The sequence below is a fragment of the Gossypium arboreum genome, chromosome 7 (assembly GCF_025698485.1).
Source record: "Gossypium arboreum isolate Shixiya-1 chromosome 7, ASM2569848v2, whole genome shotgun sequence".
NCBI lineage: Eukaryota > Viridiplantae > Streptophyta > Magnoliopsida > Malvales > Malvaceae > Gossypium > Gossypium arboreum.
Genome location: NC_069076.1, coordinates 67,411,648 through 67,424,896, shown reverse-complemented (window position 1 = coordinate 67,424,896; position 13,249 = coordinate 67,411,648). Strand labels below are relative to the sequence as shown.

The window sequence follows — 13,249 nt, the reverse complement described above, 5'->3', positions numbered from 1 at the left end:
CAATTTAAAAATCATGTGAAAGAAATAATGACTTGGTTTATTTCGTGGGTAAAAATTATGTTTCTATAGTGAAGAATATGAGAAGAGATAAAATTAAAAGGTAAGAAGAAAAGGAAAATGAAGAAAGAAAAGAAAAAGTTAAATTGTTCATGAAAATAAAAGTATAATGACTAGTTTTAACAAATGGAAAATATAAAAAAGCTACATTAAAAAAAATAGAAAAGGGAGGAAAACATAAGGAGAAGATAATAGAAAAAAAGAAAGTTCAAAAAGCATAAAAAAAAGTTAAATTACTCAAAAAGAAAAAATATAGGGACCAGTTATATAATTTAACCTAAATTTTTTGTTTGAAATTATTATTTAACATGCCATGTCAGCTTACTGTTACACCATTGACAACAATTAACGTTCAGTAACTAAAATGTTAGAACATGATAACGTAAGTGACTAAAACATAACATTTCAAATATAAATGACTAAAATATAACTTGAGACAAACAAAAGTGACTATTTTAATAATTTACCTTGAAATAATTATCCACTAAAAAAATTCAACATTTTAATTAAACTAATAAAAGAACTAACAATTTTTTCCAGTTGCTTTGCAAAATTATTTAAAAAAGAATATTTGTTTATTTCACCCGAAAACTTGAGTGGTGCGAGTGTAGAATAAATTAAAATTGAAATTAACACCAATCATTCAACATCCCATACTTCCTTCTCCTTTTAAAAGAGAAAAACAGTGTAATTCAACACATAGTTGATTATGTTTGGAGTGAGACTGCGCATCGATTACAGTTTGAGATGAACTGTAAAACACTAGAGCTGCAGCTTGGAACTTAATAGACTGCTTTGCCAATATCTGTCCTAGTACGGACCTCATCCAAATTCCCGCTGCGTCTAATTGATGGGAGGGTGGTAGAAATGTTTGATCATTTTAAGAAAGGACTTCATTCCTTGTTAGATCAAGCTTTTTCCCGTATTTAATGATCATTAAGCAATAGTGGCAGACATTTAAATGTGGCGTAAACGTCACCCCCAGTAATGCAATTCTTACAAAACTCTTCATTTTCTATTCACTTCTTGAGAAATTAAATTCCTTCATCAAACTGTTTCAATAGACACTGCATCAACCCAATTGAGATAATGATAATGAATGAAATATGGGAGTACACTGATCCTCTGATGACATTTGGTGAGAGGCTGACACAGATAAAGTTTGACACACTGTGTACGGAAGATATCCTCCACTTACTTTACTCAAGACATTCACTTCATTTTTCTTTCTCTTCTACTTTCAATCATACTGGAGTTATTGAAAAGATTTTTTTTTTTTTATTCTTATATTCTGAGGATGCAGTGTTTAAAAATTAGGAAGTGTGCCGATGTCAATTTTTCTTCTTTTGTTTCTCAAACAATAAATAGGAAGTAAACTAAAAGTAAGCAATTAAAGAAATATAAATTATGATACATTTCTTATATATGAAACCTGCAACTTAAGCTAACTAAAACCGTATTCAAGAAACTAGAAATGAAGATTAAAGCTGCCTCCCAATCCCACCAAATGTTTGAAAAAGGAAAAGAGAAAGAAACTGTAAGACAGCCGAAAGAAAAATAGAAGAGGCACAAGCACCACGTATTGTATGTGGAAAAATGTGGAAACGGACAAAAGTAGCTCTGTATCATGCAATGCCATATTATTTGCCTTGTCAACATCTCGTCTGTTATCAACTTATAGCCAACACAACATACAAATGAAACAACAATAATGCAACCACATACGAATAGAAGCTATACATCCAAAAGATATGACCTATCGTGTATCTCCAATGATTTCATCAAAAGCTTAGACGAAAGAAACCATTTCTTGGTCGATTGCTAAAAATTTCAATTTAAACCAATACCTTAATACTGACTCAGAACAAGTTAAACGGAAGGACTGTGATGGCAATATTACATACATAGGATCTAAAGTTTTGAAGGTAAGGGTTCTCATCCTCAAAAAACATGGAATTCTGTATGTATGTGTTCTGCATCCAGAAATGTAAGGTCTTTTCTCTGCTTCCTTGGGACAGTATGGAAATAAGTCCTTACAGTACCGTATTCCCTAAAAAAAACATGCCTATAAATGTTTGCCGGCTCATGTTGGCCAACAAACAGACGGTTTAAACTTATTGTGCTTCCAAAAATGTTACTATATGATCAAACATATAGCCTAAATAAATATAGCAAAAATGAATATCACAACAAATTATAGACTTGAAAAGACTATTAAGGGCTTATGGTTAGTTCCTCAGCCGTCCCTTCATTCTACTGCTTTATTGGCCTTGTGTGTGTTCACTAACTGCATTTGCACATCCTGAGAAACTGGTGAATGCTCCTTGTATTCCATGGTGAACTCACCTTTACCCTGTGCACACACAATGCAATACATGTATGAAAATAAATTTACATGTGGAGGGAAATCCCAAATGCCCTGTCTATGAATCGATTTTGTCTTACCTGTGTCATTGAACGAAGTGCCGTTGAGTAACCAAACATATTGTTCAATGGTACCTGGAAAGAGGAGCAAATGATTTTTCAGCTATGATGTCAGTAGCATGTATGGAAAATCACGTTTCTAAAGTACAGCATAGCATAAGCATGAAATACACCATATGCACAACTATAACATGACTTACACACATCAAAGGATAATTAAATATAATTTTATCTACAACATTGATGCTCAAATGTCAAGACAACCTGAAGATTTTTACTTTACATGATTAAAGGATTGATTCAATCTCAAGAAAGATGAACCAGAGTTTAACTTAACACAAGGGTAGCCTTAAAAGTAACCTTAAAAGTTTATCCATAAAGAATGAATGATTAATTCAATAGAATAGAAAGAACATCAATAAGAACCAGATACTGCGGTCAAAAGTTCAATCAATTGTTTGGAATGCAGCTAAGCCAAACTATTCAAGAGAAGTAAATTTCCACTTACATTGGCGGTAATTACAGAATCATCTCCATCTTGATCATTTCCAACTATAACACCTTTCCTCCTACACATAATTGACATGCAGAAATTCAGATGAAAAAGGTTGACGATCAAAGAATTGCTCAGTCCAAAAAACCATTCAAGTATAAGGACAAAGGCCGTGACTCACTTGTTAATATCACCAGCTACTGTACCCTGAAATTCTGTTGGTACTTTTAACTCAACCAACATAATAGGTTCCAATATCACAGGCCTTGCAGCACTATAACACTGTCTCACAAGTGAAAATAAGAAAATCCAGCAACAGTGAGCCAAAAAGAATAATAGGAAGGAAACCAAAAGAATAAATAAATTCACATCATAAGCATTAGACCTACCTGTCTGAAAGCATAGATAGAAGCCAACTTAAATGCAAGCTCACTAGAATCTACCGCATGAGAAGCACCATCAGTTATAACAACCCGGATATTTTCAACTGGATGTCCAATTAATGAACCTCTGTACATGAGAATAAAAGGCCAAAACATCAAATCATACACTAAAACTACGTAAAAAGTCATCATTCCTTACGTATGAGTTTCAGAAACATGGGAGCCAAAGATTTGCACTCACGAATTTGCAGCTTCTTTGAAACCCTTCTCAATCGCAGGAATGAAATTTGATGGTATAGCTTGTCCAACAATCATGTTCTCAAATTCAAACTTAATTGGAGACCCAGGCGGAAGTGGTTCAACATACCTATCAATACAAGAAATCAACAGATCACATCATTGGACAAGGTAGGAAAGGCTGGACAAACTTGCCAAGTAATAATTATACAAAGAAAATGAAAACAAAATCTTGAAACATATATAGTCAGCCCAGATCAGAAAAGAGCAGTATCAGACAAGCGAATCAGGCATCATGAAACTACACCTATGATAGATATATCAATAAGATTTCAATGGAAAGATGAGCACTGCCCCAACCCCCACCCCCCCCCAAAAAAAAAAAAAAACACAATATCTTAGCTGCTTACCCACACACTCGTCCATATTGACCCTGTCCTCCAGATTGCTTCTTATGTAGATAATCAAATTCAGCACGTTGAGTTATAGTCTCCCTGAAATTCACACGAGGCTTTCCAACAGTTGCATCAACCTGCTTTAAGGAACTTGAGTTACTTGAAAAGTGAAAATTTCAATTCTATTATTCTTATAACCTTCTATTTTATATACTCAACAAAAGAACAGGTGAAAACCTTGTATTCTCTCCGGATCCTTTCCACATATATATCCAAATGAAGCTCTCCCATTCCAGAGATAATTGTCTATGTAATAAATAAATACGTTGTTAGTAAATGACGAAAGTAGTCTATAGTATAAGAATAAGAAGAATCATTGAAAATAAATTTTCCATATCACACCTGCCCACTTTCTGCATCCAAGCCCACACGGAATGTAGGATCCTCTCTCTGGAAACGATTCAAAGCCTTTGAAAACTATTTCAATGAAACAGGATTCATCATTAGCAAATACCAAATGATATGAACAAATGTGTGCACACGAGCATTTATATGTGACCAGAAAGCACTCACTTGCCCTCCAGAGTCCTTCGAAACTGGCTGAACAGCTAATGACATCACTGGCTCAGGGACATTCATAGAAGTCATGGTGAATTTGACAGACCCATTTGTAAATGTGTCACCTGGAAACGCAAAACCATACATTATGATAATCTAAAAGCTTTTCAGGCTTTTCTTAAGGGAAAATAATAGCGTTGCATGTTTAACCAACAATCAGTTTGGTATTTTTATTTCCCTAGCATAGCCAAGCTCCTTGAAAACAATTTAAACATCCAAAAATAGTATGAAAAGTGAGTAGTAGGACCTGAAGCACAATCTACACCAAAAACTGCAACTATTTGCCCAGCATGTGCCTCTTGAATGTCCTGCATGCATAAATCCCAAAGGGGAAAATATTAAATAAAACTACTATTTAAAGGTCCCACCATTAGCATAATTACTAAGACTGATGTTAAGAAAAGCCCAACCTCCATTTCATTAGAATGCATCCGAACCAAACGAGGTACCTGGGACAAAATAAAAAATATTTAGCTTGTATTATTGTATACTAAACCCCGAGGATAAGGTTAGCAGTTATAGAGAAAGGGAAAGAGGAGACAAACAAACAAAATACGTTAAAATGAAAAAATGTATTTCAGTGTCATGGAAGTCTATCACATAAAACAGAACACCAAAAATGACACATGTCCTGACTTAACAGAACCATACAAAATATGAACATTACAATTAATAAAAGAACCAATGTTACCCAATTTTGATGAGAAGTCACCTTGCATATCAGGCTGGAATTAACATGCATATGGAAGATACTTGATCAAACATCATAGGTAACAGCATTTCAAAATCTCAACTGATAGTGTTTTCTATCAAAATCACAAAATGCTAACCAAAAACGAATTTTAGTTTGATAAATGAATTTGTGGAGGTCCATCTAACTCAGCTCAAGACCAATTCACACTCACAGACAACAAATAAAACATCCACTACAAAAAATGGGATGTGTTTGCCCGAAAAGATCAAATAAAACAAAAGCTCAAGAAAGGAATGAAAAAATTAGAGCAAGAGAACATGAAATAAAATAATAATAATAACTTACCTTAATCTTCTTTCCTGTATTTACGTTGACTATAAAATCACCCTTTCGAACCACACCCTCGTAGACTCTTCACCAATATAAATTATTGTTAGGTAATATAGCATGAAATACATGCACTACAACAACGGAAAATGATGCAGCAACATTACCTCAGATATGTTAGCTGACCAAACCGCCCTTCCTCCAGCTTAAAAGCTAATGCTACAAGTGGTCCATCTGGGGTTCCAGGCAACATTACCTACAAGAGAATTACAAAAGAATTACATTAAAAAAAGTTTCTGACCAGATTCATCAAAACCTTTTTGGGAGGACTTGAAGTAATCAATTTTATACCTTTTCTTCATTCTTTGTTTGATCAAGAGCATAGTTACTGACTTCAATTGGACATGGCAAGTAACTAAGGACACCATCTAAAAGTGGTTGTACACCCTGTGCAGAAGAGAAAGTATCAAATAAGTGGCATCTAATAATCCAACAGATAAATAAACAAATAAAATAATCGAAATTCTGATGGCTGCCTTATTGTCAGAAGTTGGTTGACTGAAATTAATGGGAACCAAAGAACAGAATTAATCATAAAATACCTTGTTTTTGAATGCACTACCCATGAATACAGGAACAAACTTCCTTGCTATGGTTGCCCTACGAACTGCTTCCTGCTCAGAGCAGGCTATAAATTTTAGAACTCACATCAAGTTCATAAATCAAGTAAAAAGAAGCAGCAACATATAGAACTGTAAGTTAAAACAATAGAAAAATAAATGTTGTGGTCTACACTTGGGTAATAGTTAAGCTAATATCACATTGTAACGTTCGATGCAAGAAAAAGCCTCCATCGTCCACCCGTACAGCACGTATAGAGTACAATGAAAGACCATTCAACATGAAGGATCATTGTAAATCCACTGAAAGGCCATCAGCCCATAACATCCATATTCAAATTTCAGAAGCAAGCATGGACTCTGAATATTTGATGGGCATCAAGTCAAAGTGAAGGCAGGCATGCTATTTTCCCTGCCATTTTTTAAATGCAAAAGGGACACTAGATGGGCAGCATCAAATAGACTTTCTATCAGTAGAAAAAAAGAATTAAATAAATCACCAGTCCCCGAACAGACCTCAAGATCAGCAGGGGAAATAGGCTCATCACTTAGAAATGCTTCAGCTAGTTTATCATCCACTTCAGAAACCACTTCTATTAGTTCACGTCTCTTTTCTGCAACTATGGCTTCCATATCTGCTGGTATCTCCTCAGTCACAATTTTTTCTCTGCAATAGTTATTATATGACCAAAAAGAAATAACAGGAAATGAAAATGGCTGTCACACGAAGAAAAATTAAGTGAACCAGAGAGATCGAAACAAACCCGCTGGAACCATGAAAATAATAAGCTTTTAGCTGCACAAGGTCGATAAGTCCCTTAAAGTTTTCTTCCAAACCAATTGGAACTTGCACAGCCGCAGTATGATGCCGAAGCTTAGACCTTGCCTGACACCAGGCACAGAAACGATCAGCATGCCACTATTAAATGTGTGAAGTTCAATAACATCAATTCAGTTACATGAATGTACCTGGTTGAGAACTTTCCATGGATCAGCTCCCATTCGATCGAGCTTGTTAATAAATGCGAGTCTTGGCACCTCGTATCTTCTCATTTGCCGATCAACAGTAATTGACTGACTTTGTACACCACCAACGCTACACAAAACCAAAATGGCACCGTCAAGAACACGCAGCGCCCTCTCGACTTCAATCGTAAAATCAACGTGACCAGGCGTATCGATTATATTAATCTGAAACAGCAGATGGAAAATTTGCACGTCATAATAAGTAACACAAAGAGTCAAATTAGGTCAAATTCAAAATACCATACGAACCTGGTAATCTTTCCAGGTGCAATACGTGGCAGCAGATTGGATAGTAATTCCTTTCTCTCTTTCTAAATCCATGGAATCCATCTTTGCTCCGACGCCGTCTTTCCCGCGAACCTCGTGGATCTCGTGGATCCGGCCGGTGTAATAGAGAACCCGCTCTGTCAGTGTGGTCTTTCCGGAGTCGATGTGAGCGGAGATTCCGATGTTTCGGAGTCGTTCCATGGACTCTTTCCACCATGGTTCTTTGTCGTCCTTTGCTCGCGCGACGTTGCCAGCAGCGAAATGACGGACCTCGAAGTTCCCGAGTAGGAGGGCGGCCGTCGGGGAGGGGGAAGAGTAGGGCGCCGCTTTGGTGGAGTACAAGGTGTAAAGGAGGCGCGGGACTGCGGATCTTTGGAATCGCGCCATGGTGGAATATGGGTAGTGCTGCTTGGTGCGGGTAAAACCCTAAACCCAAGATAAGGGGCTTTTACTTTCCCGTTCGGGTTCTGAAAATGGGGCGGGTTAGGATCAGGAACAATTCGGATTCATTTTCTCCGGTGGTCGGTTAATTTGGATATTCGTCCAGGCCTATTTGGTGACTTCATTTGCTTTCCATAAGCCCATTAGTTCTTGTTCTAAATATGTAGTTGGGCCCTAAAGCAATCCAAAAAGAGACCAACAAACCATAGCACAAGGGTCCCAACCTCATATCTCAACCATACCACTGAGGTCATGTTTTGAAGCCAATGCCTAAATATAGGCGGTAGCCAATATCATGGCATGTCTCTATTGAAGAAAGAATTCTTGATATCATTTACTTATGCAACAACCAAAAAATAATCAGCACATAAAAGAGCTCCACAACATACACCAAATCTAGCAACCAAAGGTAGTGCCCTTTCTTTCATTGGGTAACAGATAGATACAAACTCAAGCTATTACTAGTTAGGAGGTCGTCTCTCCTTATCTTCCATCATGTCTTTAATGACAATGTTTGAATTGGTCCCTAAAGTATAGTGATAAAGTCCATCCTCCATTTTAATCTCCATAACCATATGTCTTAGCAGTTATGTAATGATTCAAAAGTCAGTGGTGTCGAAAAGTGAGGTTTTGGAACCCCGTTTTCATAAATCGTACTCGTAAATTTTTTTTATTAAATATTTATGGAGTTGTGTTAGAAGTGAATTGAATTTGGGTTAGGTAATTTTTATCGAATTACTGCTAAATTAAGGTATAGGGACTAAATCATAAAAATATCAATTTTAATTGTTAATGAATTAATAAGTAGAACTTGGTTGAGGGATTTTTATAGCAATTAAACCACTATTATAGTGGTACTGGACGGTAATGTACTTTGTAATAGAAGAAAATGTGATAAAATTTTACTAAATTAATTTAATATATAAAACATAATAATAAACAAGTTAGGGGGAAAAGTAGGTAAAAAAAAACATTTCATCCATTTTCATGCAAAAATCGAATCGGGGAGAAAGAAAAATAGGAGACCAATGACCAAGGGTTTCAAAGTTTAAAGCTTCAATTAGTATGTTCAATTTAGTTTTTTTCTTGTAACTTTTATATTTTCGGAATCCTAATAATTTAAGTTAGCTGACCCATGTCGTATTTTCGATACTATTAAAGATTGAGGATGTTACCATTGTTGAATAGTTGAAGTTTTTGGTGTTAATTTGATAGAATTTAAATTTAGAGTTGAAAATTGACTAAATTGTAAAGTAAATTGATGATTTTGTGCAATAGGGACTAAAGTGCATAACTTTAAAAATTAGTGGTAAAAATGAGAAATAAAAGGTCCTAGAAGTACTATAGTCCCAATCTTAGGGACTAAATTGAATAAAATGCAAAATTTTCATAAATTTACAATTGAATATGAATTTGTTTGTATATTGATGAACTAGTATATTTGTGTTAATGCATAGCTAACATCGACTTGGATTTCTCAAAAAAGAAATGAAAAGACAAAGTCGTTGACGAATAGCTCGGAGCTTACGGTTTGTATTTCTATAACTCAAACCTTTTTCAATTGTTGCATTTACAAACTACGCTGCACAGTAATAACATAAGGTAACCTGGAAATGATAAAACGAGCTAAATAAATCGATCTGAATTAATAGTTGGTGATAAGGACTAAATTGAATAGTTTTAAAAATATGATATAATGTTATAATTATGCAATTGAATTCAATTGTTATGAGTTATACTTTCACACATGCAAATTGATGATTGGTTGATGATTATGTTGTGGACTTGAGAAATTGATTATTATAAATTGAGATGAAAAAGGATATTAAAATTTGATGATTCAATGAATGCGAAATGGTAGTGTAATGCTACATATTAGTACTTTTGTTAATTTTGTTAATAGAAGCTATGAAGAAGTGGAAATTTACATGTTAATTTGCATATCATCCATTACTTCTAACTCGTGCATTTGAATGTACTATATTATGTTTTAATGTTTGGATTATAGAAATACCACTAAGTTTACTCAGCGTACGGTTTTGTTTTTCATGCGCAAGTTAGGTACTTTACATTTCAATCATTGACTCAGCATCTAACGACAATCCCGAACTCAAAAGTTGGTAATAGTTTAATTTGGGTCATGACATGTACTTAAGGAGTCTTTGGTTAAATAAGGCTTAATTTGGATATTGTTGGCATTTTGAGAACCTTGTATATATATGTATAAATATGTGAGTGATGGCAACGTTGTCTTGTTGAATTGGTTGGTGTTTTGCTTATAAATTGATAAGGTAATATGCTTGAGGTAATTAGTAAAAGTATAGTTTGTACTTGCTAGGTTAAAGGGTTTTGGTATGGCTTGTGCATGTTTATATGCTTGATATTGAATCATTGTTAAATGGTCTTTAAAGTGGTCAAATGATGTATGTTATCTTAATTGTTTTAAGGTGCCTTGGAAGTCATATTGGATTTGTTGAATATGATGTTTTGTTTGAATTCTAATTGTTAAATTGAGGTGTCAATTGTGGCATATTAGTTAGGCACTTAGGTTGATTGATACAAGTGTTGTTTTTTATGTTATTTAATGCATTCAAAATTGTTGAAACTTAGTATGAAGTGTTACTTGTGGTATAAGTGATTAAGGTTAAAAAGCTTGTTTTGGAAGGTATTTACAGGTTGACATGGCTTGATACATGGTTGTGTGCCATACATGGGCATATGGCACATCAATGTGATTTACATATTTAGATCGAATTTGGTGCACAGGGCACAGTTTGTTACATGGCCCGATGACACAATCGTGTAACGTCTTTTGAATATTTACACTTTTCACCCACATGGCCATGTGATCCACCCAAACAACCTCATCCCTTACACACAGTCATATGACCTATGTTTGTAAAATTTCCTATCTTTTTATTTTTATTATGATTTGATCCTTGATTGTATTATGTTGGTTGTAAGCTTTCGTAAGCTCAATATAAACCCGAAATTGATTGAATTGCATGTCGTATTGAATTAGATATGAATAAATTGATATTTATACTATGAAAAGAAATAAATTGTTTTGTATATGCCTGTAACACCTTATAACTCGGGCTCGGCAATCGAATCAGATATGGGGTGTTACAAATTAATACCTTCGAATCCACTTGATCCTCTCATTCTTAAAACAAACTTCGAAATAAATGTTAGGCATAGAAATACTAATAAAGGGTGAATAAGGATTTTGAAATTTTTGCAAACTTTTCTAAATAATAAGGAAAGGAAAAAAAAAGTTTGGATAATTCAATTTATAATGGTTTGACTCCAGTTACCTACTTTCACTACCTTAGTATACCTGAACCAAGCATTTCCTAATTCACTATACTTGAATTGTTACCTTTCAAGGACAATATATAACATTTACAATATCTATCTTTTTACAAAGGCTAAGATAGACCCCCCAAGTTTTTATGGCTAAACTAAAACTCTCTAGCTTTTATGGCTCAACTCAAAACACTTTACAATCCACTTAAGGTTTTGTACCTCAAAAACCTTAAGTATACATACACATAACAACAAAGAGAAAGAAATGTTAACAATGAAGACTTCTTAAAGGTGTGTGATTATAAGTGTTATCTCTCTCTCTCTCTCTCAAAATGAAAATGATAAAAATATCTAACATTAAGCACCTAAGAGTATAAAAGAAAATGAAGAAATGAAGAATTGTAGGCTTTTCTCTTGATTTTTGTGCTTGGATATAGATCTACTCAATCTTGAAGTGTTCTTAATAAGTATATATCAATGAAGTGATTTGTAGTCATTTATAACCATTGGGGATGTTTTGGAGCCATTTGGAGTATTAATTAAGGCATTAATTGCAATTGTAGAGCCTTATGTTTTGATACATAGTTTTTAGTTGTTGATACCCTCCTTTACAAAATATAACTGTTGGGCTTGTATGTGTAACACCCCTCGCTCGACTCGATCGCAGGGTTCGAGTTATGGAATGCTACATTTGTTGTCGAAGCAACTACTGTCAAATATGCAATAATTAATCAATTACACATGTGACTAAACATCAATCACATTCAATTTATGATAAACAATCATTTATGGGTCTTAAACAAGCTTACGAAAGCTATTTTGTCAACTTGAGCAAGAAATATGACCAAATTGTAAAGTTTTGAAAATTCATGACTGACATGCGACTTCGTCACTTCCACGTCGTGATGTTACCAAAATAGTAAGTCATGTCACAACTTCATACAATTTGACGTCACAACGTCACTTACTGTTGGTGACATTGCGACAAGGGATGTTGGTCATTGAGATGTGAGCCCTGTTTTTTGGTAAGATGCACCTTTTGGTACCTATTTCATATCTTCCAATCGTAACCATTCAATATGATCATCTAATTACCACTTCCACTTGATTCAAAACATAACAAATCATGCCAAACAAGTTCAAACATTCAAAATCAACCTCTTATCAAGACATTCAATACTTATTCATTAATTAAACTTAAACAATTCAAATGACACCAAAATATAACTACCAACTATTCAATTACCAGACTTTACCTTATTGAACATTTCATACAATTTTAATTACATACACTTATGCACATTATGCACATCTATAGCTTATAAGCCTTAAGCATAAAAATCAATAATCAAGAATAAGTCACCTTTCTCAACCATTCAACATTTAAGCCTATTTGATCCTAGATTTCCATCCAACTATGTCAACCATGTTTAGCCAAACTCAATATTTGCATAAATATACAATTCAATCATAAAAATCTTCATGACCTTAAAAATGAACCATACACCAACACATATTCTCAAGTATGACACTCAAACATACTATTTTCAACTAGGCATCAACCATTGCCAAATCATGCCTTAACTAAGTCACATGTCATGACCCACAATTCAAAATCATCATCATATAACATATTCATCAAAATATTTCAACTCATCAAGACTTTTATACATTAGGGTATACATTAAGACACTTATATACATGCCACAACCCTAGACCCAAAATGATCGCATAACTATCGATTTGGTGATAGTGTGAGCTTTAAGATGATCTAGCTTGACGAGTTCTGCAAGGTGACGGTCTACAAGGAAAGGAAAACAAAAAAGGTAAGCATATAGGATGCTTGGTAAGTTCATATGTTTAGTACAAAACTTACCTTATTTTTACCTAACAATTATAAGTTATAAAAGCTTGGCAACATTTTGGCTAGACTTGTCAATTAAAACACCAATATTGTG

General features: G+C 34.3%; 1 protein-coding gene across 1 annotated transcript; it reads right to left on the bottom strand.

Moving 5' to 3' along the window:
* Positions 1-1,863: 1,863 nt before the first annotated feature.
* Positions 1,864-8,057, bottom strand: LOC108455579 (elongation factor G-1, mitochondrial). The gene is made up of 20 exons (XM_017754130.2): positions 7,524-8,057; positions 7,218-7,439; positions 7,013-7,134; positions 6,765-6,915; positions 6,231-6,302; positions 5,980-6,075; positions 5,796-5,884; positions 5,647-5,713; positions 5,018-5,056; positions 4,855-4,915; positions 4,563-4,672; positions 4,392-4,466; positions 4,227-4,295; positions 4,005-4,126; positions 3,599-3,724; positions 3,364-3,484; positions 3,156-3,256; positions 2,990-3,050; positions 2,503-2,556; positions 1,864-2,410 (listed from the first exon to the last, which is right to left on the bottom strand). The coding sequence occupies exons 1-20, from the start codon at positions 7,926-7,928 to the stop codon at positions 2,306-2,308; spliced, it is 2,268 nt and encodes a 755-aa protein (XP_017609619.1). The 5' UTR covers positions 7,929-8,057; the 3' UTR covers positions 1,864-2,305.
* Positions 8,058-13,249: the final 5,192 nt, after the last annotated feature.